This window comes from Phoca vitulina, unplaced genomic scaffold, assembly GCF_004348235.1.
Source record: "Phoca vitulina isolate PV1807 unplaced genomic scaffold, GSC_HSeal_1.0 scaffold59, whole genome shotgun sequence".
NCBI classification, from domain to species: Eukaryota; Metazoa; Chordata; class Mammalia; order Carnivora; family Phocidae; genus Phoca; species Phoca vitulina.
This window is the reverse complement of record NW_022589762.1, coordinates 1,044,719-1,068,822: the sequence shown is the minus strand read 5'-3', so window position 1 is coordinate 1,068,822 and position 24,104 is coordinate 1,044,719. Positions and strand designations below refer to the sequence as shown.

The 24,104-nt window shown below is 53.3% G+C and overlaps 1 protein-coding gene across 1 annotated transcript; it reads left to right on the top strand.

The window, feature by feature from the left end:
- The first annotated feature begins 642 nt into the window (after positions 1-642).
- IL17RA (interleukin 17 receptor A) lies at positions 643-23,750 on the top strand. The gene is made up of 13 exons (XM_032391011.1): positions 643-830; positions 10,004-10,028; positions 10,750-10,896; positions 11,859-11,971; positions 13,260-13,386; positions 14,956-15,003; positions 15,110-15,273; positions 15,910-15,993; positions 16,380-16,464; positions 17,204-17,215; positions 17,484-17,585; positions 19,957-19,998; positions 20,581-23,750. Exons 1-13 carry the CDS (start codon positions 687-689, stop codon positions 22,080-22,082), a joined length of 2,595 nt encoding a protein of 864 aa, XP_032246902.1. The 5' UTR covers positions 643-686; the 3' UTR covers positions 22,083-23,750.
- Positions 23,751-24,104: the final 354 nt, after the last annotated feature.

Genomic DNA, 24,104 nt, shown 5'->3' with positions numbered 1-24,104 from the left:
GGTCCCAAACCCGGGGCCTGCCCCCCGGCAATCCAGTCTCGCAGAGTGGGCGCCAACTGTGTGAGGAATGACTGTTCCCATTTCCTCCCCCCGGGACCCAACCGAGAAAATGTGTCGGAGCCGGCAGCCGCCGGTGCTTGAGAAACGAAAGGAAAGCCAGGGAAAGCAGAGCCAGACCCCGGAGTGGCCAGGGGGTGGGAATAGCGGGACAGGGACTACGAAAACGGACTTCCTTGGAGTCTCGAGCTGGGGCCTGACGTCCAGGGACCAAGAAGAAAGCCCAGAGAAGCCTAATCAGGGACGAGGGCAAAGCGGAAAGGGACTAAAGTCGGGCGCCGAGGCTCGCGGGTAAGAGCCAGGATGAAACTTGAGAACGGGAGGGGACCCGAGAGCCAGGCGACTGCAGCGGCCGGGTCGTCGGGAAACGGGCGGGCGGGCGCGGAGGCCCGGCCGAGGAGCGCGGGGAGGAGCGCGCACCTGGACGCACGGCCGGAGGAGGGCCCAGCGCGGCACCGGGTCCCGGGCCCAAGCCCTGCCCCTCGGCGGCCCGCCCCCTGGGAGGCTGTAAGCCGGAAGCCGGCGAAGAAGAGCCAACTCCGAGCTTCTCGGCGGAAGAGGAAGCCCAGGGCCGGTCCCCTGCAGTGCCCCAGCCGCGGGCTGCGAGCGCTCCGCGACAGTGCGGGGCCATGGGGACTCCGCGCCGCGGGCCACCCGTCCTCCCGGGGCCCCCGTTGGGGCGGCTGCTGCTGCCCCTGCTCCTGAGCGGGCTGGCCCCGGCTCGCGCCTCCCCGCGGCTCCTGGACCACCCGGCGCCAGTCTGCTCCCAGGAGGTGAGAGAGACCCCGACGCGCCCCGAGGATGCTGCGGGGGCGGGCGAGGTGCCCCGGGCCGGGAAGTCTGCGCTGGGGGGGTCTCAGTGGGTCCGCGGCTCGGCCACAAAGAGCGGGCATGCTCGGGAGGACCCTCGGAGCGGTGGGAGTTGCGGGGTGGGCCGGAGAACAGAGCGAGTTTTCGGGGGAAACGACCCAACCCGGCGTCCTGGGCAGGAGGCGGGAGCGCCGCCGCGGGGGCCGCGGTTCGAGGAAGGAGGCGCGGGGCCGAGCAGAGAGGCGGGGCAGGGTCGGTTAGAAAGGGAGGTGGGGAGGGCCCTTCGGAGGAGCCAGGACTGGCCCGGAGCGGCCTCCACGCCGTGCGCCCCGCAAATCCCCGTGGTGCCGGAGCGGGCCCGGGAGACCCATCCGGACCTCGAGAGCTTCCCCTCAAAGGAGTCCCGCCAGCCCCCGGCATTCGGATCGGGGGCGACTGTGCGGAAGTCTGGGGCCCGGTCGGATCTCGGCCCCACTCCCCGGGAGGGACCCCGCGGACCTAGAGCCTTGCGCGCGAGCCCGGACGGCCTGTGGGGGCTAAGGGCTCGGAGCGGTGAGACGGGGACAGTTGTGCCGAGGGCAGCCGGCCGACTCCGGGCGACACCTCTCCAGAGGGACGAAGCCCTGAGGACTGGGCAGAGGATTAAGACACCGCCTTTCCAGCTCCCACCACCACCACAACCACCCCTAGGGTCCAGTTTGTGCCTGTCAAGTAGTACCCCCGCTGTGCTCACAGGAATTGACACACCCACCCCTTGGGTAGTGCCCTTTTGTGGAGGACCATCTTAAGGGGAAAAAAACAAACAGCAAAACACCGTGCCCACCTCCACAATTTCTCCGCTCCAAGCTGCCCTCTCTCCTCCACTTTCTCTCTGGTTTCCTCAGCCCTCTCCCCTCCACCACTTCTGACCCAGTAACTGAGTCAGAGGATGTGAAACAACCAAGGAGATATTTCTCCTTATCTAATTTCGTGGAGGATTTGCCAAAAGAGGGCAGAGGATGAGTGACTATTTAGCAGGATTTTTTTTTTTTTTAATGTGAAAGATGTTGGGAAATGGTCTTGTAACTCCCACTTTTAGGCAAAGCAGGGGATATATGCTTAGCAGATCCCACAACTCGGTATAGAACTATTCTACCTAGAGAATTCAGTGTTCATTTTTTGATGGCCATTTGCCAAGTGCCTGCAAAATACATGGTAGTACTGTTGCTCTGAACTGAAACTATCAGGAAACACCCCTGGGACCCTAATGTCCAGCAACTTCAATCATCTAGGAGGGGAAAAGGCTTGATGGTGCTAACTGTGGTGCAAGACAGCCTGTAGCAGGTGCTCTTTGTGCACCCAGAGAGTGTACAGAATTCCAAGGAAAAGAAAAATTATTTCCAGCTGGGATGTTCTTCATGGCAGATAAGGCATTTGGGCAACCCTGAGGGGTGGTGGGGGCCTCCAAAACACCAGTGGTGGAGCAGTCCAGGTGGCGGAAAGGGGCTGGGCCAAGGCCCTTAGGTGGTCAGGAAAAGGTGTGTGGCTGCAGTGGAGGGTGTGTGTGGCAGGAAGTGAGAGAAGAAGCTAGAAAGGGAGGTAGGGACTCCATGGGAGCCTGGTGTGAGAGCTAGGCTGAGTGTTTGACTTTAATTGCTCAGTGGGAAGCACTCCTGAAAGTCAGGAGCAGGGGCAGGGCTGGAGAGGGATACTTATTGGCCAGAGTTGTCTGCGATCTCCCACGTTCTTCCCCCCACCTTGCCTCTACCTACACACCTGGCTCACAACCCGCTCATCTCCATGGACAGGCAGCTTCCCTGCTTCATGGACTAGTCCCTTTAAAAAGAAAGAAACAAACCCTTCAGATTTCTCTGCCTCCATTGGTATTTCAGTGGATGCAGCATAATATAATGAGGGGAGGGAAGGCCACAAACTTAGCCTCAGAGCACCTGCATTTGCATCCTGACTTCACCACCTAGAATCTCTGCAAGCTTGAGCTCCTTCGCCTGGGTTTCCTCACTTCCACAAGAAAGAGCTGATGAGCCATTGCAGTGTGTCCGAACCACTTTCCAGAATATATAAATGCCTATCCAAAGCCCGGTTGGATTGAGCACTCAGTGACTCTCCCAAGACAGACAGGAGCCTTCTGCAGACCTGTTCTGTTCTGCTACTAGCCCAGTGCTGCAAGCACAGGATGTGGGAGCTTGATAAGTATTTGTTGAATGAAAGTCAAAGGAATGAGTGAGTGAGTGAATGAACGCATGAGTGGTCGGCTCTGCTTGAAATGCAGTGATTACCTGAGACCAGGCATAGCACTGTTTCTGGCTTCCTGGGTTTAACACCTCAAAACCCAGATTACTCTTGAGTTCCCCACAGAAATCGATATTGGAGAAACCATAAGTAATTGCATTTCCCTGACCTGAGCAGTCTCCCCCCCCAACCATTGGCCCTTCCCCCGGCCCGGGCTTTCTCACACGTCACCCACGACTGCTAGCCCAGAGGAGAGCCCTCAAGGGAAGACAATGACTTGGATTTGGTCAGTTTGAGTGTTAACACACCGTTTTATGGACAGGATGTATGTTGTCTTACAAATTCTTTTTTTCTTTCCTGAGCACTTTGTGGTTTAGACTTGGAGCAGAACAAGGGTTAGATTTAACCCGTACCTTCCAGTTACCATTCCACTCTCCTTGTGTAAAAGGTGTTCTGGGGACGCTTTTACATGGTAGAGGCATCCTGGCAGTCAGAGCTGGGCTCACTGCAGTTAACACGTCCCTTGGCCATCATACCTCGCACCCTGCCCGCTCCCAACAGGCCTTCCATCTAGAGACTGTGATATCAGATAGCAGCCAGCAGCACCCAGCAGGGCCGTGTAGGGGAGAGGCCATGCCGGGTCAGAAGACCTGGGCTCTGCGCTGGGCTTCCCCACTCACCCGCTGTGCAGCCCTGGGTCAGTCACTCCACTGTGAGGAGCCAGTGTTCTCCCGTACAAAAGATCCTCACCTGCCAGCGTTACGGGGAGAGCAGATTCCATGGAGGTAAAGCACCAGACTACGTGCGTTGTAGCTTCGGAAGGTGCCAGGGCATAACATTCACCTGTAGCTCTGTGCCAGGCACCGTACGGGGGGTTCACCTGCACAGCTTCCCTCCACACTCACAACAACCCGCCAGGCCACACCACTGACCCCTTCTAGAGAGGCTGGGTAATTGGCTACTGAGTGCTGGGCTGAGAATCCAAGTGGTACGTGACTTCAGAGCCCACCTTTCCTTACCAGGCACTTGGTCTTGTTTGTTGAATGCAGAGTTAGACACAGTGAAATAAATGTCTTCCTTTTAATCTTCACCAGTACAGACAGAGAATATTGGCCTACCTGCTGCAGGTGTCCTTTTTTTTTTTTTTTTTTCATTTAGACGGTATAGCAGTGATTCAGAGCATGAATTCTGGAGCAGAACTGCATGGGTTTGAGGGTCAGCTCTGTGGGACCTTGGGCCACTTAACTGACCTCTCTGTGTCTCAGTTTTTTCATCAGTAAAAATGGGATAATGAGGGGGGGAGGCGCCTGGTGGCTCAGTCGGTTAAGCCTCGGACTCTTGATTTCAGCTCAGGTCATGATCTCAGGGTCTGAGATCGAGCCGCGCTTCGGGCTCTGCATTTAGCATGGAGTCTGCTTGTCCCTCTTCCTCTGCCCCACCCCCTATGTGCACCTGCATGCGCTCTCTCAAATAAATAAGATCTTTAAAAAAAAATAAAAATAAAACCCAAACCGACAGATCCCTGTCCCAGCCCTCGCCACTCCCTAAAACTGTTTCCCAAAGATGATCACTTACATATATTTTAGGTTTTTTTCCCCCTGGCATTTGCCTCCACATTTCTAAATGTACTTATATTGTTATTCTTGACTTATCAATGTTCGATATTGCCTATTGACTCATAATAGATAAAAATTTAAATTTTTTACATTTCTCCCACATCACAATTTTAGTGAAATCCATCATTCATGTTTGTAACAAGTAAGTAATCTTCACTGCTGAGGCCAATAGTTGTACTTTGATTATATTCTTTTTCTGGTGTAATTCCTTTTCTCCTTCCGAGATGATAACTGCTTTAATTCTTCCATAATTTTCCATGTAACTAGTCAGTTTTTTTCTGTCAGATTGGTCAGATGTTGTTTTCCCCAAACATCAGATATTCCATCGATTCCATTCCCTCTCCCCCCAGAGAACTCCCTCCTGAAACCCCGCGTTCTCCAGCTCCAGCTTGGACGGATCCCTGCCTAGGCCTGTGGCACAACTGTTGTGCTCAGTATCCTGTCCTGGATCCTCTGTCTGTCTTCCCAGAGCCTGCCTCCCTCATTCTGCTGGAACATATCCTTCTGCAGTTTCCTAAGAAAATGGATAAGGATGTGAGGGAAATATATACACATATATACCCTCACACTTTTTATTAATTTGGCTGGGCATAAAAATCACAGGTTAAAGATAATTTCCCCTCAGAATTATGGAGGCATTGTTCTGTTGCCTTCTAGCAAACAGTACAGATGCTGAGGAGGCCAATGCCTTCCTGACTGTGTGTGGCACCCTACTTTCCCTCTTCTGGAAATATTTAGATCTTCTTATTCCTGGTATTCCAGAAGTTTCATGATGTTGGATCTTGTTCTGGGCCTTTTTTCCGGGCCGTTCAGGGAAACTTTTTAATTTGGAAGTATGTGTCTTTTAGTTCTGGAGTGTTCTTCTTTGCTTTTTAATTTCTTCCCCTCTGTTTTCTATATAGTCTTCTTCTGGAAATCCAGTTAATCATACCTTGATTTCCTGACTGATTCTCTAAATAGTCATATATTTTCTCTCCTATTTCTGTGTCTGTTCATTCTACTTTCAGAGAAATTTCCTGAATTACAGCCTAGCCCTTCTATGGGGTATTTTATTTCCAAGGTTCATTTTTATTCTCCGCTTGCTCATTTTACCATAGTATCCTGTCCTTGTCAGTGTCCTCTCTTATCTCTTTGAAACTATTATAATTTTGTTTGTTTTGTTTTAATTTTATTCTGTTCCCAGCATTGTCTTATTTCCTCCAAGAGCATTTTTTTAAATTTTTATGTTTTGATCTGTTTCATACAGGAAACCCTTCTTAAGTATCTGATACTCTTTGGCTGTCTGAGAATATTTTTTTATAAAGATTTTATTTATTTATTTGAGAGAGAGAGAAAAAGAGAGAGCACAAGTAGGGGGAGCGGCAGGGCAGAGGGAGAAGCAGGCTCCCCGCTGAGCAAGGAGCCAGATGCAGGGCTTGATCCCAGGGTGCTGGGATCATGACCCAAGCCCAAGGTAGACACTTAACCAACTGAGCCACCCAGGCGCCCCTGTCTGAGAATATTTTAAGAATGAGGTCCTGGGGCACCGTGACTCAGTCGTTAAGCGTCTGCCTTCAGCTCAGGTCATGATCCCAAGGTTCTGGGATCGAGCCCCATGTCGGGCTCCCTGCTAGGCAGGAAGCCTGCTTCTCCCTCTCCCACTCCCCCTGCTTGTGTTCCCTCTCTCACTGTGTCTCTGTCTGTCAAATAAATAAATAAAATCTTAAAAAAAAAAAAAGAATGAGGTCCTAATCATGATGAGCACTGAGTAATGTATGGAGTGTTGAATCACGATAGTGTACACCTAAAACTAATTTAACACTGTATGTTAACTATACTGAAATTAAAATGAAAAACTTAATAAAAAATTTTTTAGAAGAATAAGGTCCTAAAAAGCTGATTAAATATTCTGTGTAGGTAGGGCTTATTGACTTTACTATAGGGGGTCAAGCTAATGGTGAATGTGCCCTATCAGTGGACTCTCAAATGTCAGAATCAGGAGGTCTTTTCCAGGGCTTGGCTGCCAGCGTTCTGAGATCAGAGCAGGGAAAGAGGCGAAGGTTCCAACATTCCCTATGTAGACCTTCACTGAACCGCACCCCCTTCAGCTCCTTTGTTTATACTACCTCCCCAGACACGTGATACCCTTAAGACCTGATGCTTTTTTTTTTTTATGTTCAGTTAGCCACTGTATAGTACATAATTAGTCCTTGATGCAGTGTTCAATGATTCATTAGTTAAGTATAAGACCTGATGCTTTAAAAGGTTCTGTTGGCTTCTTTCTTATTCTCTTCCCACTTGACCTGAGCCATTGGCCTACTCCTCCTTCCACTTTGGCTTTTTTTTTTTTTTAAAGATTTTTATTTGTTTATTTGACAGAGAGAGACACAGCGAGAGAAGGAACACAAGCAGGGGGAGTGGGAGAGGGAGAAGCAGGCTTCCCGCGGAGCAGGGAGCCCGATGCGGGGCTGGATCCCAGGACCCTGGGATCATGACCTGAGCCGAAGGCAGACGCTTAACAACTGAGCCACCCAGGCGCCCCTCCACTTTGGCTTTTAAAAATTTGTTCTCTGGGCACCTGGATGGTTCAGCAGTTGGGCTTCTGCCTTCAGCTCAGGTCATGATCCCAGGGTCCTGGGATCGAGTCCCTCATCGGGCTCCCTGCTCAGCGGGGAGTCTGCTTCTCCCTCTGCCTGCAGCTCCCCCTGCTTGTGCTCTCTCTCTCTCTGTCAAATAAATAAATAAAATCTTTTTAAAAAATAAAATAAAAATAAAACTTTGTTCTCGGGGCGCCTGAGTGGCTCAGTTGGTTAAGCGGCTGCCTTCGGCTCAGCTCATGATCGAGCTCCTTGCTCAGCGGGGAGCCTGCTTCTCCCTCCGCCTGCGGTGCCCTCTGCTTATCCTCTCTCTCTCTCTCTCTCTCAAATAGATAAATAAAATCTAAAAAAAAAAAAAAAAAAAGTTTTTTTAATTTGTTCACATCTTTTGTCCACTGATGTTTCTTCTTTGTCCATGAAAATTTCTAAAAATGTTCTCTTTCTTAGAAGTTTCCTATGGTTTGGGGAGGGGGAGAAGATAATGTATGTATATGATCAACATGCCATGACCTCTAATGGAATGTGTTATTCGATATTTCACTGATACGCATATTTTTCTCTTCCGTTTAAATCTTTTCCCCCTCATCTTCCCTCTCTCCATCTCTTCTGCTTCCATCCCTTTACCCCCAGTAACCCGTGTGTTAACGACCTGCTATATATCTGTCCAAATATTTTTATATGTTCATACAATTATATTCATCATATATAAATATATGGGGACGGTTTTTTCATCACTTCTTTCCATAGAAAATTGGATCATACGATAAGAAGTTCTTTGCTTATGTTTCTCACTCATCAGCACATCTTAAGCATCACTCCAAGTCAATAGATATCTACATAACTAATTCTCTTTAATCTTTACATAATATTCCCTAGTAGGTAGCAGTTTCTTGTCCTCTGTGCCCCAGTCCTAGGAGTTTCTGGTGGGAGGAGAAATGAGCATGTGCATGGAAGTTAATCTCCTCACCGGCCAGGAAACAGAGTGACCCTAGAGTGAGCAGAGGCAACTGGTGGGTCTTGTTGAACGCATGAGGAGCGCCGCACAGGGTTTCGATGGCCCTGGGTGAGTGAGAATTCAGTGCCAGGAGCTGGACAGGACCCCAAGGGCTCATGAACTGGCATCCCAGAAGGTAGGGTATGGATGAAATGGCATGCTTAGAATACAGTCCTGTATCCGCTTTGTGAATGAACCCTGGTGGCCAAGCATCTTCTCCCATCTTTAACCCTGTCTCTCTGCTCCCTCTTGAGAGAAAGGCAGGTGCTGACCCCAACACCGGATTTACACGCATTTACCAAATCCCTCTGTTGTCCTGAAAATTGTATTCCTGGTCTGCTTCAACATCTGACTTTCTACTCCACATGATTGGTCCATTTTGCCAGACTGGATAACTAGAAATACCTGAGCCTGAGTTCTTCCTTGCTCCAAAATCAAAGCCAAATCTGAGTATGTGGAGGTCACCCCTTTTAACAAAAGCTTCCATTTATTGAGTGCTTACTAAATGCCAAGCTCTAAGGAACGGCAGCCAATAATTAAAGAGCAGCCATTATGGCCCAGACACTGGGCAAATATCCTGTCATTGAGCAGGCAATGACCTAGTTCCCCAGGCACTGCAGCCACAGAACTCCTCCTCATGGTTTTCTTAGGGCTGTTTAACAGCTGCCCGTTTAACAGTCCGGGGGCACTGTATTATTTTATTTAATTGTATAATTAATACACAAATACATTTCTGCTGTTTGAAACTTTTTGTAATACAGATATATTAGAAGCAGAAAGTGAAGGGCTCCCTTCCACACCGCCATCACTACCAGCCCACTCCCTGCCTCAGGTTCTTTATGTGTGTATCATTTAATTCCCACCAATGCTAGGAAGGTAGTATTGGTAATTCTGATTTTACAGTTGAAGAAATCAAGGCCTCGCAATGTTTGGTATCTGGCCTAAAGTCACTTAGCTGGGAAGTGGTGGTAAGGTGACTCAGCTCCAAGGATGTGTGTACGTGTCTTCCAAAGTAGAGTCAGCTGGCCAAACTGAAGCCAGTGATTGCATTTCCTACTGTTTGTAATTAGGGCTTCTAAATCTGGCTCTCCAGAGCTCCTCTGGGTTAGAGAGTTCACACATATTACCAGAGTGGGAAGCAGCATAAGGTGACATTTGTGCTTCAGTTTTCTGATCTATAAAACGGGGCTGAGGGTAACACTTAGTCCTAAGTGTGTGTGAGGATTAGTGAAATAATATGTCTGGTCACCCAGATCAGGGGCTGGCACCTACGGGAGCTTGTAGGGAGTTGGTGAATTTTCCATAGCTGACCCTGTCACAGGAGCTGTGGTTTTGTTCGCTTCTCTGGCCGCGCTGTTGTCCAGACGGGAGGTGGGAAGCCCCAGGGTATTTAGAGGGCTTTTCAGCGGGGTGCCCCAAAAGAGAACCCTCTCAGTATCTTTTAAAATGGGGAAGTTCCCAGCTGTTAACAGTCACTCAGAAAATGCCCTTTCCATTTTGTCATCCACTGGACCCACTTGCCATCCTGTTTCTCCTTGGATGGGCAGGTTGGGTGAAGTGTGAGGAGACTATGATTCCCTGCCCCACGAGCGGCCCCCAAAAGTGAGGGTGGTGCTGTGTACATTTTATTCTTGAGAATGAGCCAAGGGGAGCATGGGGAGCCTGGCTTGTGAATTACCCTTCCTTCACAGCTGTAATTACCTCCTTCCTTTCTTCCGCAGGGGCTAAACTGTGCAGTGAAGAATAGTAAGTTGTCTGTTTTGTTCATCCTGTTGTTGCCTTGTTAATAAAGTGCTAACCTCGTGCCGCTGTTTGACAGGAGCGCTGCCCCTCCACCTAGGCTCCAGATGGGGGTGCCAGCCTTCAGCAGGAGGGGATCCTTGAGAATCCAGGCTGTGTGCACCTGCGTTTCCTATCAAGAATATCCATTATGCGAAAGTCAGGAAGTGAGACATAGAATTGTCATTTAGGTTTTGAAAACATTGTCTGGGGTGCTGCCCTGGTGTGTCTACAATACGATTTGATTTGCCAGAGCTTGTCACTGGAAAGTGAGAGACATCTGTGATGTTGATCCTGTTTTGTGTTTTAATTAAAGAAGGAGGCACATACTTCAAGTGTCTGTGCTAATTAGGGACGAGCCCTGGCATATAATATAAATCAACTTTTATCACTACCCCATCCTTCCTGTGCCCCGTTTCACTGTTTTTTCGCAAAACCAAGTTTCATGCTTTGTCTCCTGTCCTAAAATGCCCTTTAGACTTCAGAGATTTGCAGGGACTCAGACAAGCTGTAGAAGAAAGGGGCAGGGTGGCAGAGCCAGCCGAGGGTCACAGGCCCCTGCGTGTGTACGATCGAGCTCTCTGGAGCCACTGCTGGGGCATCTTGCTTGCATGCCTCATTCTTTTGCAGCTTCTTCAGGTTCTTGCAGAGCGTGGGGGTCTCTGATTCCTGCATTTTCTGGCTCCAGGTACCTGCCTGGATGACAGCTGGATCCACCCTCGAAATCTGACCCCTTCATCCCCCAAAGATGTCCAGGTCCACCTGGACTTTGCCCAGACCCAGCATGGAGACCTACTGCCTATAGCTCGCATTAGGTGGACCCTGCAGACAGACGGTGAGCGGGCGTGTCGGGGGGGCCCTGGGAGGTTCTACCCTCCTCCAGGTGAGTCCACACAACAGACCACCGGCTCTCCCACCAGACTCAGAATGGGGCTCCTGGTCCCGTCCTCAGACACGAGGGCCCAGATTTCATGCTGAAAGCCTCCGTCATGTCATGCAGTAAATGAATACTTTTTTAGTGTTTTAGATATTAACCCATGATGGTGTCTTCTCAACCCACCATCCCTCCTTCAGCCTAAAATCCTTATCACCCCAGAAAAGAAAGTCAAGTGGTTCATTCTCTGACTGTGGTACCAAATATTTATTGGAAAATGGTAACACATTGGCCAGTGTGCTTTTTCCCTTAATTTAGGGGCAGGCATTTTTTTTTTTTAAGTAATCTCCACACCTAACATGGGGCTCAGACTCATGACCCCAAGATCAAGAGTCATGTGCTCCACCTACTGAGCCAGCCAGGTGCCCCTAGGGGCTAGCATTTTTAAGACAACACTCCCCCCGCCAAAACCTCTTCAGGGATAGAGAGTTGTATGACAGAATCAGGAAGATTGGGGTTAACAAGAACCAGCCCCACATTTGTGACTGGGGCCCGGGGGAGGTCGTCCTCCTTATAAATCTCCAGCCCCTGGTGCCTACCCGAGCCTGTCCAAGGATGGGGACAGCCAGGTTTGACACCCAGGCCATGTTGTCAACATCCTGGCCACAAATCTGCACAGCCTTTGCCTCTGGCCCAGTGTAAAGTTTCACTTGTCCTTGCCCAGCTGGGAAGTAACCTCTGCAAGGCCGTCGGCTCCACCAGGCCCAAGAGTGAGCTGCAGGGAGCAGGAAGTGGAGGTTTAGGTACAGTGAACAGATTTTCTTTTAAGAGTGAGTAAGCATAACAGACAGGGAAGTTCCAACGCCCAGCGGTTTGTCTTTGTTGACCTGCCTCTGTTCATCTCTTCTCCCTCCGACCTGCAGCCAGCATCCTCTTCCTGGAGGGTGCAGAGTTATCTGTCCTGCAGCTGAGCACCAATGAACGCTTGTGCGTCAAGTTTGAGTTTCTGTCCAAACTGCAGCATCATCGCAAGCGGGTAAGCAGCCGGCTCCAGAGCACATTGCGTTCTCTACTGATAGCGAGGAGCAGAAAGTGTTTTTGAAGACTTCCCAGACGTGCCCACCCCTGCTTTTGCTCCCAACTTTCCCTAGTTGTTCAGCGTAAAGAAATTTGAGTGGAAGGCCTTGCACAGCCCCACTCCTGTTCTCTTCCTGTGTGACCGAGGCTAAAGTGGGGCCTGCCTCCAGGAAGGAGCAGCTTTGCCCAGACCCGGGAACTGCAGTGGCTGGGGGCACAAGCGGGGGAGTTCTGCAGCAGTTTCCATTTATTTTGCTGCTCACTGCCCGATGATAAAAGGTTGATTCTCGTTTAGTGTGTTTAAAGCATTGGTTCACAGAGTGTGGTCCCAGGGCCGGCAGCATGGGCATGCCCTGCAAACTGGTTCGAAATGCAGAAGTTAGGGCCCCACCCCTGACTTCCAGAATCAGAAATGCTGAGGCTGGGGCCCAGCAGTCGGTGTTGAACCAGCCTACCAGGTGATTCTGGGGCAAGCTCCAGTCTGAACTCTTGCCAGTTGAAATCTGCAAAAGTGCCTGTTTGCAGATTTCCCACAAACGCAAGCAGCCAAGACAGTTCCCTTCCCCTGTATTTAATGAGGACCCCCAAACTTGACTGCTGGCTGGATGGTGAGGCCCAGGTGCCTAGATCAACTTAGAAGCAAAGGACCGCACACCCCCATCCACCCCCACACTAATTAGAATGGAAGTTGGAATCAGTTTGTGTCATCTGCACCATCCAGAAAATATCCTCACACCTTCTGGAATCTCTGCAACAGAGGTGACTGCAGGCGCACGCTGGGTGGGGATCTGTAGCCTTCCCTCTGCACTTTGGTGCTCCAGAACATTCTCAAGAGATCCCGACTTTCCCATTTAAGGAGGAAGAGTCACTTAACAAACGGTTTTTAGCAGCCTCTTGTGTGCTAGCTCGCTCACTAGCCCGCAGCCCCCCGGCCGGCTCCCTCACCCCGTCGTTCTGGAGTCCGAGAGCGCCCACCAGGGAGGAGGACTGTTTCGGCTTTCCCCAGATTCTCTGGCATATGACACTACTGATGACGCCAGATCTAGGTTTTTTAGGTAGAGCGAAGACCAGAGGAAACCAAGAGCAGAGACCCACCTCCCTCTGATTTTGGATCTTGCTGTGGTGGTTTTCCTCCCCTGTTTCTCGGACCTTTCGGGGGCGGGTGGGGGTGGAGTTCTCTGGCACACACTGCTGGGTGAGAGGAGTGTGTGTGACCTGTCCAACCTCCCCTTCCTCCCTCTCTTCAGTGGCATTTTACCTTCAGCCACTTTGTGGTAGAACCTGGCCAGGAGTATGAGGTGACCGTTCACCACCTGCCCAAACCCATCCCTGACGGGGACCCAAATCACCAGTCCAAGAACTTCCCCGTGCCTGGTAAGAGCGCCCTCCCAAGCCATTCCTTTCACCACTCGGCTCTTCCTGTTCGAGAAGAAACCAGCAGGTGGCTCAGACATCAGCCTCCTGCTCAGCTGGGCCGTCCATGGCTGCCATTGTCAGCACGTGGTACCTACAGAATGAACAGATGCCACGACTGGGGACCTCCTGCCCAGGAAACGTCGGGAAGACAAGCCGCTCCAAGAGAGTTTTAACCCCCGCTTCGAGCCTCATCACCTTGCTCTGCACCAAATGTCTTTTTTCATTCCCCACCTGCCCTGCCTGGTTCTTCACTTTTTACCACATATCCTACCTGCATTTATCTGCCACCATCCCATGTGCGACACCATCTCCTCTTCCCCCTCGGGTCCATCCTGCCTAGGAAAGACCGCTGGGCTTATCTTCTAAAATGTCGTTTGATGTCTGTGCACCTTCTAGTTCTCTGTCCTCCCAGCATCTCAGCCACAACCTACATTTCTCATTGTTCAAAGCCGACTACGTCTGGAGCCCCAGCCCCCTTGAGGACAGGGTCTGGGGCTTACACCCATCCATGCAAGCTCCTGAGCCTCCCATTGCCTTGCCTGTAGTAGGCAGTTCAGAAGAATGCTTGTTAAGGATGATGACAGCCTTCACACACACACACACACACACACACACACACACACACACACGGATGCACACACACACAATCTGCTTACCCTGCTTTTATTTTTCTTCACGTTACCCATCACTCCCTTACACATTATCATGATATTTTTGTGACGTTACATTATACTGTTTGTTTTCTTTGGTCTCTTCTACTGGAATGTCTCTCCAGAGGGCAGGGACTCTCCCTTATTCACCACTGTATCTCTAGTGCCTAAACCAGTGCCTGAAACAGGTCAGATGTTCATAAGTGCTTGTCAAATGAGTGAACAGCCTCCCCAGGCCCTTCCCTTGTTCCTACAGTAGACTAACTCAGTCCCTGTCACAGCGGTTCACACCTGTCACATATCTTCTTAAAAGTGAAAATGTTACAGGCAAGGCCATTGGGGAAGGGAAGTCAGGAAGATGTCTATGGAGCAGTGGTCCTCAGGGCAGTCCCTCAGCCAGTGGCATCCTTGAATTACCTGGGAGCTTGTTAGAAATGCAGGTTTTCATGGACCCTCCCCAGACCGACTGCATCCAGAAACTACCCAGGGTGATGCACAGGAAAGTTCGAGAAACACTGCTGTGAAGGAACAAAGTACTTCTGCCCCTGTCATGAGTCAGAGGCAACCTGCAGAGAAGGCTGGGGGCGGGCGAGAGGGTGGGGGGAGGAACTAGGGTAGGCCGAGACTCTCAGCAAGCTCGGGAGTTGAGTCTGGAAGGTTCTGTGAGAGACGAGGGAGGACACAAGCAGGTCAACCCCCAGTTCTGTGGGGCCTCTGGCCCTTGGTAGCATTTCACTCCTGGAACTTGCTTTGACAGGGCCATCTTTGAACAGACTCCCCAAAAGGAAAGAGGTGGTTGTCCCTGGTGTCAGGAGTCTGGAAGAGCAAACTTTCTAAGACAGAGGCTTAGTGGTTTCCCCTTTTTCCGGGTTGGCAGGCTGCGAGGACCCCAGGATGAGGATGACCACGCCGTGTGTGAGCTCAGGTAACCACAGCCAGCGGCCTTGCTGGGGGAGCTTTACTCGGGTGCACACACACGCATGCGTGCACACCCTCCCCTCGCTCCCAACCCGTGTCTGTGCCCTGGGCAGGTAGCCTGTGGGACCCCAACATCATGGCAGAGACTCTGGAAGCCCAGCAGCTGCGGGTGAGCTTCACCCTGTGGAACGAGTCTACCCCTTACCAGATCCTGCTGACCAGTTTTCCACACACGGAGAACCAGAGCTGCTTCCATCATGTCCTCATGGTGCCCGAGGTAAGGCCGTCACTGTCCCGAGCCCTCTCGTGTAGCTGTACGCCCTCTCGCCAAGCTTCAAGCCACCCAGTACTGTGCTTGGTTGATCCCAGTTCTGTGCTGCTCAGCTCTTTGTCTTTCCTTCTGATATGTGGTTGGTGTAGAGTCGGGTCTGTGGTGGATCTTTCCTTTGGCTCCGTTGTATAGTTGATCTCTGCCCTGCTCACCTCCCCCATCCTCTCAGATCCTCCTTCCACACAGTACCCCTCGTTCTCTTTGCTTTGTTTTTTTTATCCCACCTGTTCCAAAAAGGACCTGAAGAGTTTTAAAATGTGGTATTAAGACAAAGGGGAAATAAAGATGAGGAAACAAGATAAAGCCAGGGTGGGGTTACTACGGAAAATGTGTGTCATGACATTGGCTGTGAGCACAGATGTGTCCCCACGATCCCCAGCAGCCGAAGCAAAGAGAGAAAAACCAGTCACTAGATGTGCTCCTGAATCAACAATGAGCCAGTTGCCATAGGGAACTTTTCCGGAAACCCGGAAAGCCTTCCTCGGGCGCGCTGGACAGCAATGGCCGTGTTCCCGGCAGCCGCCTTAGCGCGGCGGCAAGCTCGTGCCCGTCCAGCCTGACCCCCCTCCCACCTCCCTGCAGCCTGCACTCGAGGACGTCCACCGGCGGGCCAACGTCACGCTCACCCTGTCAGACCAGAACTGGTGCTGCCGCCACCGAGTGCAGGTGGGTGCTGGTGGCGCCGCCAGGTGTGGGAGCACGTGCACAGACGGGCTTTCCGCCTATAGGGGCCGAGTAGGGGAGGCGGGCAGCTCAAGGACTCGTGCTCTCTCCGAGGACCTGGCACCCCGACCCCCTGGGGATCCCTGCCTGGGGAGGCCTCCTCTCTGCCTTCCCCAGCCCTGTACTCCCGGCCTCCCCGGGCAGGGCTTCTTGGCGCCCGGGAGCCGATGGGCGATCTGCCTGGCAGGCCCGTGGGCGTCCCGGAGTTGCCGGCCAGGCTCTGCTCCCTCCGGGAGCCTCTGCTGGCAAGAGCGCACTCGCGGAGGGCCCGAGCCTCCCCACCCAGCGTCTCAGCGGCCCGCTGTCCCCCGCTTTCTCTGTGCCCCCAGATCCAGCCCTTCTTCAGTAGCTGTCTCAACGACTGTCTCAGACACTCCATAAGCCTCCCCTGCCCAGAAATTCCAGAGGCTCCAGGTAGGGGGTGTATGGCTGCTCTGGGGTGTTTTCGGGGATGAGAGTGAAGGAAGGCCAGCACCTTGAGCTGAGCCCTGACCTGGTGCTGAGGGTGGGGGCGGGCTTTAATCTTACTTGGAGTTATTCAGGCCTGCAATGTGGGGCCATAGAGACACTCCTGGGTTGGACTCCTGACTGCCTTTCATTAGCTGTGTAGCCATGGGCAAAATACGTAACCTTTCTGATCCTGAACTTCTGTGACTGAAGAACTGGGGATCGTCCTTGTCCGAGAGTTTCAGTATGGACCACGAAGTGCTTTACCACGTCCGCTTTTAATCCCCACGGATTGTGACTCCTGGTGCCATGAAGTAGAGTGTCCCTCCCACAGTTTGTAGATGAGGAAATAGAGGCACAGAGATGCTCAGTAATTTGTCCAAGATCACACACCAGGGGAGTGGCAGAGCTGCCCGTCCCTCCCCACTCCCCGCTCCACGGCCCACCACCCACAAAGAAGCCGCCGCAGCCTGAGCCACAGCCTTTACATGGGCCTGGAGGAGGATCTGGCCTCCCAGGTGGGAGTTGGGGCATCTCTTAGCAGGCTGGCAGCTTGGGTGTTTCCTGTAGACGTCATTAAGTTGAGCGGGTGTCTGGAGCGCTCAGGGTAGGGCCGACGTCACCAGCAGGCCCCCATGGGTGTCAGCGTTGGGTTTTGTGATTACTGCTAATAACGAATACTATTTTCCCTTTGTTCTCATTGCAGTCTCGGTTGCAGGTAAGGCCAGCAGTCCTTCCTGTCGTGCTGCAGGAGTTCCCAGGGGCCCTTCCTCAGGAGCCACATGAGAAGTCCCTGACTGAGCCTCGCCTGGAGCCAGGCAGACAAGGCTGAACTGGGAGGCCAGGCCGGGGGTGGAGGTCACCAGCATGTCATGGCACAGGCCAGAGACGACAGCCCAGGGGCTGGGCAGCAGGGCTGGAGGAGCTCGGGGCTGGCGGAGTGGGCCTCCTCCGCCACGTCACTCATGCTGTTCCACTTCCCACAGACTACATACCCCTGTGGGTGTACGGGTTCATCACGGGCATCTCCATCCTGCTGGTGGGTTCTGTCATCCTGCTGATCGTCTGCATGACCTGGAGGCTACCCGGTAAGGGGCATCATGGGGTTTGCCCCTCTGTTCCTCTCTTTCTTCCCATGCCTTCCTCTTCTCACTCCAGTCTCTGCAAGGCTGCACTCAGAGGGCACCCTGCAGTCCCAGGCCCCCCATCCCAAGTGAAGTACTGACATCGTCTCTCTTTGGCCACGGCAGGCTCCCTCGTCAGGAACTCAGCCTGTGGGAAGGCTGAAGTGGGCTCGGACCCCCAGCTCCACTGCTTACTCCCTGGGCACATTACTTCATTCTCTGAGCCTCGGGTTCCTCTTTTATAAAAAGGAAATTATAAAGATACCCATATCATAAAACAAATATAAAGATTACATGAAAACGTATATGACTTCTTAGCCTTGAGCCTGGTGCATATTTGCTCAACATATGTTAGCCACAATTATGTTTATTGCTACCAAAATTAATAATATTAAAACAAACTGGTTGGAAGGAGCTAAGGTAGGGTTTCCCTGCCTCAGACATGATCAGCCAGACAGGTGGGAGAACCTGAATGAGCCCATCCTGCAGCCCCCAGACGCGTACATCTGTCGGGGAGAACAGCAAGGGACAGCACGATGTGATAGGGAAGGCTCTGGATGGGCCCAGAACACACGGGTGCAGCTCCCAGCTCCGCCTCCCTGCTTTGCAGGCGTAGGCAGCTTGCTGAACAAACCCTAGATTTGGTTTTGTCTTCTGTGAACTGGGATAATGACCCCTCCCTCCCAAGGTTGTGGTGCGGATTGAATGGTCTAGCCATGGAAGGCACTGGCCGGCGGGTGCTGGGAGGTAGCAGCTCCTCTCCCTGTAGCCCTCTCTGGCCAGGTTCTGAGCAAGAGAGCACATGGGCCTCCAGGTGAGGGGCTCGGCCTTCCCCTGCCCCTCCGCGGCCCCACGCCCTTTCTTCAGTGGTCTGAGAGCTGTTTCCACACTTACAAGGCTCATCAGGATTAAGTATTAATCATTATTAATTCTTGTGTGATGGGGAGACCACCACAGCAGGCCCTGGAAGACCCACTGTGAGGGCACTTCTCCACAGGACTGTTTCAGGGTCAGATAAGTTAACATCTCCATGAGTGCTTTAAATATTGATTGATTTGGGGGGTGGGGGGCGGCACAGAAGGAAAGGGGAGAGAAAGAGAAAGAATCTCAAGCGGACTCCCCGCTGAGTGCCAAGCCCCACATGGGGCTCCATCTCATGACCTGAGCCGAAACCAAGAGTCGGCCGCTTAACCGACTGAGCCACCCAGGCGCCCCCATGAGTGCTTTATAAACTGTAAACCTCTCCATAGATGCCAGAGAGGCTTTTTGCTTCATTTCTGTTATTGCATTTCTGACCTTCTATTGAAGTGTGCCCCACACCATGGAGTGAAGGAAAGGACACTTGTTCAACTGTATTTGGTAGTTCTGGGAAAAGGCCCAAGAGGTGGGAATTGAAATTCTGGTTCAAAAAGTCTTCCTTGGGGTGCCTGGGTGGCTCAGTTGGTTAAGCGACTGCCTTCGGCTCAGGTCATGATCCTGGAGTCCCTGGATTGAGTCCCGCATCAGGCTCCCTGCTCAGCAGGGAGTCTGCTTCTCCCTCTGACCCTCCCCCCTCTCGTGCTCTCTCTCTCATTCTCTCTCTCTCAAATAAATAAATAAAATCTTTAAAAAAAAAGTCTTCTTTGGCCACACATGGGTTCCGTTCGTCCTGCCATGTCACCAAGGAGCTGACTCCTGCACCACAGTTCCCTTCTTGATATCTCTGGGGGACCAGTTGCTTAAGAATGTTGTTTCCCTTTCTCACCTCAGAAATAGCAGGAGGAAATGTTGTAAACGGGCCTGGTGGGGGCTGCTTCTGGAGATGTGTTGTAAGCCTCTTGCAAGGACGCGTCTGGGGAAGAGCTTTCCCTGCTGTGGGGCATTTCCTCAGGGGTGGCCAGACTTGGGGGAGGAGAGGAACCATTGCTAGAACGAGGGACATGGGGTGAACCCCTAGTCACCATGCTGGGGGTCCTGGCTGGGTCAGTGCTGCAGAATATTCGTGACCCCAGCTGACTACGTACAATGTACCAGACACTTCACAGATACAATCTCATTTAATCCCTGCTGCCCAGACCCCTTTTACAGAAGAAGAAACTGAGTTTCGGAGACCTTAGTAACTTTCCCAGATCTCACAGCTGTTGATGGCAGATCTCGGAGTCACACTGAGCGGCTCCTCACAGCCCAGTGTCCTGTGAAGGTCCTGAAGCATCTGGCAACTGCTTCTTCCGACTGCCCCCCCTGACCGTCTGTCCTGGGTCAGGGGTGGGACGGCACTCCTTCAGATGCCCCTGGGAATTGGTCCCTATTTCTCTTCCAAAAGAGCTGCTCCAGTGTTTTTCTTTTTTTCTTTCAGGGTCTCATCGTGAAAAATATGGCAATGACACCAAATACACAGGTCAGTATTTCCTGGTGTAGGTGGGCTGGGTTCGGTGAGTGTTGCTGTCAAAGGCGTGATGGAAGGTTCTCTTGAGACACGGGTGGGTTGCCTTCTGCAGTTTAACTCCTGACTTCCTTCAGGAGACCTCAGCTTGGAGGACCCACCTTCCAGGACCCCTACACAGAGGGGACCACAAATGGCAAGGCTGGGTTACCATTTTTTAAATCACTTGGACAAGGAAAGGAAGGGAAGGGTACCATCTTTGATGAAAAGAGGTCCTACCTATAACAGATATTTGTATTCCGTAGGGAGGCCTTTGTGCCTTTTTTGCTTTTTAATTACAATAATTAAAGTACAGGCTCAAGGCCAGATAGGAATCTTGAGAAAGAAATGCACTCTCCCAGAAGGCACCACATGGTGATTCTTTTCAGGCAGCCAGAACGGGTGAAAGAGCAACATCTGGCTTATTCCACGGCCTCGGTTGCATTACTTAGACTAGGGAACCGGTGTCTGACTGGTCCAGACGCCCCCTGGGCTGTCTGAGGATCAGCCCAGGCGCACACCCAAACCTGGGGGCCTGGCTTTCCTTGTTTCCCTCAGATGTCCTGCCTGAGACCAGCCTGACCCCTCCACCGCTGAAGCCCAGGAAGGTCTGGATTGTCTACTCTGCCGACCATCCTCTCTACGTGGACGTGGTCCTGAAGTTCGCCCAGTTCCTGCTCACTGTCTGTGGCACCGAAGTGGCCCTCGACCTGCTGGAGGAGCAGGTCATCTCAGAGGTGGGGGTCATGACCTGGGTGGGCCGCCAGAAGCAGGAGATGGTGGAGACCAACTCCAAGATCATCATCCTGTGCTCCCGAGGCACCCGGGCCAAGTGGCAGGCCATCCTCGGCTGGGAGGAGCCGGCTGTCCAGCTCCGGTGTGACCGCTGGAAGCCCGCGGGCGACCTTTTCACTGCAGCCATGAACATGATCCTACCAGACTTCAAGAAGCCAGCCTGCTTCGGCACCTACATCGTCTGCTACTTCCGTGACATCAGCAGTGAGAGTGATATCCCCGACCTCTTCAACATCACTTCCAGGTACCCACTCATGGACAGGTTTGAGGAAGTTTACTTCCGGATCCAGGACCTGGAGATGTTTGAACCTGGCCGGATGCACCGCGTTGGGGAGCTCACAGGTGAGAACTACCTGCAGAACCCGAGCGGCTGGCAGCTCAAGGAGGCCGTGGAGAGGTTCCGGGAGTGGCAGGTCCAGTGCCCAGACTGGTTTGAGCGCGAGAACCTTTGCTCAGCGGATGACCAGGACCTCCTGTCCCTGGACGAAGAGGTGTTTGAAGAGCCCCTGCTGCCGCCAGGAAGAGGGATCATCAAGCAGAAACCCCTGGTGCACGAACCCATCTCTGAGGGCTGCCTGGTGGGAGATCTGCTTGTCGGTGAGGAAGGAAGAGGACTGTCAAGGCTGGAACCTCAACTCCAGCCCCAAGGAGAGCTGGCGGCCCAGGCCCTCCAAACCGCAGTGCTCCCAGTGGACGAGGTCCCTTCGGCTCAGGCCGTGGAACCCATCCCTCCGGCCATTGAGAGCAGCACAGCGGGCCGGCTGGCCGTGGCTGGGGGAGACGAGGCCTGCCCGCTGTTGGAGGGCTGCGGCCCGCGGCGGAACAGTGTCCTCTGCCTCCCCATGGACTCAGAGGCCCCGCCTCTCTGCAGCACCCCGATGGCATCCCCCAGCCATGTCCCGGAAGACGTAAGGGAGCAGCTCAAAGGCTTGATGTTCTCACTCTTCCAGCAGAGTCTGAGCTGCCGGGCCCAGGAGGGCTGGGACAGAGCAGCAGTGGCCCTCAAAGACCTCTGCACGCCCTACGAGGGGGAGCAGCGGCAGTCCGTGCAGTCCGACCAGGGCTATATCTCCAGGAGCTCCCCGCAGCCCCCTGAAGGACTTATGGAAATGGAGGAAGAGGAAGAAGAGCAGGACCTGGGGACATCGGCCAAGAAGCTCTCTCCTGAGGACCTAGAGAGCCTGAGAAGCCTCCAGAGACGGCTCTTCTTCCAAGAGCTTCAGAAGAACTCCGGCTGGGACGGTGTGGAGCCGGAGGAGCCCTAGGGCCTCCCTGGCCCCAGGGTGTTAGGGAAGGGAGGTGTGCGTGCACGAACGTACACGTGTCTGTATATATGCATATGTTCCTGTGTGAAGGGTTTGCCTCTAAATGTAGACCCCTTGAGCCCTGCGCATCGCCCTGAATTTTCTTTCCCTGACCCTGTGGTCATGTTCTGTCCCAGCAAGAATCCGCAGCCCATCCCTAGGAGCCAGCGACAGAGCGTCCTTGAGCCTCCATCATGCATTCGGTCATCCAGCATTTATTTTGCACCTCTCATGTGCCAAGCATCTGAGATACAAAGAAAATTGCACAGGGGCCCTGGCCACCAAGGGGCTTAACATCTGGTGGGAGCAACAGATTAGCAAACAGGATGGTCCTGTGCAATGGACAGGCTTAGTAGAGGTCTGCCCAGGGCTGTGAAAGTACACAGAAGGAGCAGCTGGGCCCAGAGACCATGGTTGGAGAGGGCAGCAGTCCCTGGGGCGGGGGCAGCGTGTGGGGTGAGGGCTGGGGCCAGTGAGTGGGAGGAGGGGGCAACCAGAGCCCGGGCTGCAGAAGGGCTTGTGGGCCAGGCTGGGGGGTTGGGACATCAGCCTGGTGCCCTGGCATTCCTTTGATAGGGTGACCTGCTGCCCTGCAGAGGAGGGGCCTGAGGACCAAACATACCCGAAAGCCACCTCAGACCGTCTTTGGAAAGAGACAGAAATGTGTGATGAGAACCTTAAGAGCATTCAGCAGGGAGAAAAGCCTGGAATCCTGAGCTCCCATTTTGGCCCTCAGTCAGTGGGAGAGCCACCGCAGAGGAGTCTTCCGGGGGCCGCATGGCCAGGCCCCTGGGCAGCAGCACCCCGCCAAGCTCAGGAGGCCCTGGAGCTGGGGGCCCAAGCCTGAGTGTGAGATACGGAGGGCGCCCAGCAGGGTGGGCAGAGGGACGCAGGGTGGGAGCGGGAGGCACGCAGGGCCCGGCAGGCCTCTCTGGGGGGGGAGGGGAAAACGGGCCACTCTGTACTTAAAAGTCTGAGGTTCAAAGACAGTATTCGAGGAGAGATGCTAAGGCTCAGGGCCGGAAGACATTGTGCCTGAAGTGCCTTCTTGGGAGGAACTGAAGGCTTCTGGCCGTCCGGGGTCCCGGCGAGCGCACTGGGATGCCGTCTGCCCCTGGACTCGGGTGAGCTCATTGCCTGGACTCGAGCCCTCAGCTGGCGCCGAGCTCCAGTGAAGGGGTGAGGACTCAGGCAGGTAATGGGAAACTGTCACAGGTTTTGTGTGTGTGTGTGTGTGACACACACGTGCGTCATGTGCACAGAAGGGAGATGGTCAATAAAAGAAAAGATTTGTGCACTCTGGTAAGAACGCCCGGTAGTTCTGTTGAGTCACGTGTTGCTACAGGTGCCTGGCTGTGAGTCCTTTCAGTCATGCGATTTCCCCGAGCAGCCGCAGGGCAACGGGTCGAAGGCCCGGACACAGCCCCACAGCAGCGAAGGACCGGGGAGGCAGAGCCGCACACGGGGTGTCTGTGTCTCCCCCGCCAAATACTTGACACCTCATCCTCAGTGTGGCAGTAGCGGAGGTACAGGTGATGAGGTCGTGAGGATGCAGTCCCAGAGAGCTCCGTGCACCCCCTGCCTCGTGAGGGCGCGGCGAGATGGTCGTCTGTGAGCCGGGCCGCAAGCTCCCAGCACACACCCAGTCCGCCAGCTCCCCAGTCTTGGACTTGCCGGCCGCTGGAGCTGTGAGCAGTGTGTGTGTAAGCCGCCTGGTCTGTGGTGGTCTGTGCCCTCAGCCTTCCCAGGCGGGGACAGCAAGAAAGGGAGCTGCGCCCTCCCGGCCACCAGCCTCTCAGGCTCCATCTCCCCTCCAGTTGGCTGGCAGTGGGCGTCCCTGGGGCCAGATGCCCACCAAGCTTTCTGTGACGTCGCGCCAGCTTCCAGGAAGCACTTACTCAATGTCCAGAGTGTGGAACACCATGGTGGACTTCCTGGCTGGGGCCAGGCTCGACGCGCCAGCAGCATGGCCCCAGCCAGTGT

Coding starts and splice junctions, on each gene's coding strand:
- IL17RA (XM_032391011.1), top strand. CDS start 687: ATGGGGACTCCGCGCCGCGGGCCACCCGTCCTCCCGGGGCCCCCGTTG. Junction 10,897..11,858: donor GTGGACCCTGCAGACAGACG/GTGAGCGGGCGT, acceptor TCCGACCTGCAG/CCAGCATCCTCTTCCTGGAG. Junction 15,004..15,109: donor CACGCCGTGTGTGAGCTCAG/GTAACCACAGCC, acceptor TGCCCTGGGCAG/GTAGCCTGTGGGACCCCAAC.